Source organism: Mus caroli, chromosome 6 (assembly GCF_900094665.2).
Source record: "Mus caroli chromosome 6, CAROLI_EIJ_v1.1, whole genome shotgun sequence".
NCBI classification, from domain to species: Eukaryota; Metazoa; Chordata; class Mammalia; order Rodentia; family Muridae; genus Mus; species Mus caroli.
In genome coordinates this window covers 99,309-103,344 of record NC_034575.1, presented here as the reverse complement: position 1 = coordinate 103,344, position 4,036 = coordinate 99,309, and the positions used below count along the sequence as shown (strand labels likewise).

Below are 4,036 nucleotides of genomic sequence, written 5' to 3'. Positions count from 1 at the left end.
TGGAACACAGGGGCCCCAATGGTGGAGCTAGAGCAAGTACCCAAGGAGCTAAAGGGGTCTGCAACCCTATAGGTGGAACAACAATATGAGCTAACCAGTACCCCCAGAGCTTGTGTCTCTAGCTGCATATGAATCAGAAGATGACATAGTAGGCCATCAGTGGAAAGAGAGGCCCATTTGTCTTGCAAACTTTATATGCCACAGTACAGGGAAATGCCAGGGCCATGAAGTGGGAGTGGGTGGGTGGGGGAGTGGGTGGGTGAGCATGTGGGGGACTTTTGGGATTGCAGTGGAACTGTAAATGAAATAAATACCCAATTAAAAAAAAATAGAAAGAAACTCCTTCTTCCCTAAATAAAAAAAGAAAAGACAAAAAAATCAGCTTTTAAATACTAAATAGAATTGAAAACATTTGGTACTGTCTTGAATTTCTTTCCAAAAGGCACCATTTTACAAAAAAGAAAAAGATAAAAGCTTGTGCCTATCATTTGTAAAGGTTGAGTAATTAAATGAATAATTCTAGTTATAGGAGATAAGATTAAGTTTCACACCATTCCCCTTGTTTGTGTTGAGGCCTGCTCCCTTTAACATAATTGTAGCCACTTTGAATTCAGTCTCCATTTTGCTCAAAAGGTTGAATTAAGTTTAGGTTCTTAGACAGTACTTCCCAGAAGTGTAATTATCCATAACTGACACTGAAAATTTTTCCTAAAAGGTAGTAAACCTATGGTTGTATTACTTCTGCCCTGTTATCTCAATGCTCTGAAACTCCCCTGTTCACCACCCCTCATACCCTCACATAGGACCAATCACTTAACAGTCAGCTGTTAATACTTTGTCTAGTTAGCCATACATGTAGTACTGCCTCCAGCCTCGCTTTTTCAACTTCTGAACTTGGTTTTCCCAATATAAAGCCTGTCCTAAGAACAGATTGGTACCAACATTAGGCTCCCAAGTCCTTTTTTATGGTCCATATCGATTGGTCTTGGGGGGAGGTGTGTTCAATAAACTACTCTTGCTTAACTGAGATCAGTGGTTTGTACAGTGATTCCTGAACCCCAACAGTTCCATGTTTTTCACGGAAGACCGTGGATAATGAGTGTGCAAAGCCACACATTAGATGGTGAGCTACAGTACTAGGGAAATCTGCTAGATGCAAGGGATCTATTTGACAGATAAGTGTACTCATTAAGAAACAGTTTATCACGACTGCTCTGTAGTAGAGCTTGAGGTCAGGCATGGTGATTCCACCAGAGGTTCTTTTATCCTTGAGAAGAGTTTTTGCTATCCTAGGTTTTTTGTTATTCCAGATGAATTTGCAAATTGCCCTTTCTAATTTGTTGAAGAATTGAGTTGGAATTTTGATGGGGATTGCATTGAATCTGTAGATTGCTTTCGGCAAGATAGCCATTTTTACTATATTGATCCTGCTAATCCATGAGCACAGGAGATCTTGTGAGATCTTCTTTAATTTCTTTCTTCAGAGACTTGAAGTTCTTATCATACAGATTTTTGAACTTTATATGTACAGGGGAATACCAGGGCCAAGAAGGGGGAGTGGGCGGGTAGGGGAGCAGGGGGAGGGAGGAGGGAGGGTATAGGGACTTTTGGGATAGCATTTGAAATGTAAATGAAGAAAATACCTAATAAAAAGTTGGAAAAAGAAAAAAAAAAAAAAAAAAAGAAACAGTTTATATATCATTTGAGGGAGTCAGGCTAGCCTATCTAGAAACAAACAAAACCCCTTATTAAGATCCACCTCACAGGACCAAAACTTAAGGTACAAGATACTATATGCAATTTCCCATTGAATTTTAATTAGCTTGTACTTTTCATTCCTTCCTTTGTGGTTGTCTTGCTTGCTTACTTGTTTGTTTGATTATTTGTTTGAAAACAGGTTTTTGCTATGGTCTTGGCCTTGCAACCTTCCTGCCTCAGCCTCTCAAGTAAAATATACTTTTCTTAATCCTACATAAAGTAGTGAAAATATCAGAACTGGCAAACATTTTAAAACTAAGTTTTAGTATGTTTCTGTTACATTATTTAATACTCTGAGACTCTGTTAAGATGTTACCATTATTCATTCAGCATTACAATGCACTTTTGTTAAGTGAAATTTTGGAAGGATATATTGGTAATAATCAGACCCAATCATAAAGGTTTATGAGTGACATCTGCTTACAACTAACCTGTGTTTTTCCAAGAAGCCGGTAAGCTTGCTGAACCTTGGTATAATGGTTAATGTCAAAATTCTTGCAGATTTTGGAAAGAGCTACATCCAACTGTTCCTATGCAATCAACAGAAGAACTGATGAGGAAACTTTTTTTCAAAGAAATATAAAAAAATATTAACTACCTTCCCTCCATTTATAACTAATAACTATTTACCATTTTACTGGGCTAGTAGAAACCAAGTATAATTACAATTAGCCACTATAATTAAGTTTTGTATAAAAATTAGCATTGTGAGCAATGTATTTACCTTGAGACCCATATCTAGTATTTCATAAGAAACAAAATAAGCATGAATTTCAAGAGACCTTATTTTATAATATTTCTTAACTATTTCCTCAATCATCTGCTAGATTACAAAATTATATAAGCTGAAGATATACAATTATTTAAAAAAATAATATAACAATCCTTTTGCAACCCAGACAATGTAATTCTTAACCAAAAACTGACTTTGAAAATACATACCCCAATTAAGCTTTGCCATCTTAAATGCACTCCTTATTGGGTTTCTATTTCAACGAGTTCATCTTTAAATAATGATTTTCTACATGCACAGAATAATATTTTTGTCTGTATTAATAATGAATAAATATTGAATTTTCAACAAAGCCCTCATTAAAACTATTCAGAGCAATGCTTACTTAAGGAATTCTCAAGTCAGTTGCTTTTGATTAGCAGACATTCTTATAATTAGCAAATCATTGTATTTATGACCAGACTTCTTTCACAAATGGTTATTTGATAGTCTAAGTTTTACAACTACAGTATCCTGATCAGGAAAGCAAGAGGTGGAGAGGGAACCCAGGAACTCCAATTGCTCTCTGCATTGCAAAGACTGCAGGCGGGGCTTCTGATGAAGTAGGAGGATTAAAAGGCCCCACGATGAACCTGTCTCCTCCCACCTATACCCTTTCAATCTGTTTTTGGAATTTATGAGAGTTTTTAACCAGTTAATAAACCCAAGGAAATCAACTCAAAGGGCCAAAAAGAGAAGTAATTTATAAAATAAAATATGTGGAAAGTAATTATATTGTATTGTAACATGACAACACATCTGTTTCCCCTTTGGAGTCTTACATTTCTAGAAAAAGTGTTATCTTCAAATTCTGCTTTAAGGTCCCCCCAATTCTAGAAGCATTATTGAGTTTACAAGTAGATGAAATCTGATTTAATTTCATGGAAATTTCAAGTTAAACACAAGAGACTTGAGTGCAGTGATCTAGGGACAAGGGAAATAAAACAAACCCAGAGAATAATGTTGTGCCTGCACTAGCCAGAAATCTCCAAAAGGAAAATGCTGCCCAGTTTATAGTAAGACTCTTTACCTCGATTTGCTCCAAAGTATCTTGCAGCTTTGAATTCAGCTCACTGCAGAATAAAACAGGGTTAGAGGTGTCTAGTGCTAAATCCCACTGATGAATAACAGAGAACCAGTGCCCACGGTATGTGCAGTGATGGTAGAAAAGAAAAAGAAATAACTGAAGAATCTACAGAAAATTAAGAATTAAAAGTTCATGGTACATTTTAAAATTAAACTAAATAGTAAAATTTCACAAAGTTAATTGCTACAACACAGGAATAAAGAAATAGAAAATAAACATTTAAAAAAATACAATTTAAGGAAACTAAATATCAACAAAAGCTATGTAATACAATACCAAGCTGAAATAAATTGGGCTTAACTACATCAAAGAGCACATCATCACAATATGTATTCACTGATAAGTGGATATTAGCCCAAAACTTAGGATACCCAAGATATAAGATACAATTTGCTAAACGCATGAAACTCAAGAAGAAT

The 4,036-nt window shown here is 35.5% G+C and overlaps 1 protein-coding gene across 1 annotated transcript in view; it reads right to left on the bottom strand.

Moving 5' to 3' along the window:
• The window catches only part of Vps50 (VPS50 subunit of EARP/GARPII complex), a 101,068-nt gene that overhangs the window by 59,919 nt on the left and 37,113 nt on the right, over positions 1–4,036 (bottom strand). Inside the window, exons 10-11 of the mRNA XM_021164267.1 lie at positions 3,561–3,603; positions 2,190–2,288 (exon numbers count right to left, since the gene is read on the bottom strand). Of these exons, the coding sequence (XP_021019926.1) occupies positions 2,190–2,288; positions 3,561–3,603 (142 nt within the window). The remainder of the gene's footprint in view (positions 1–2,189; positions 2,289–3,560; positions 3,604–4,036) is intronic.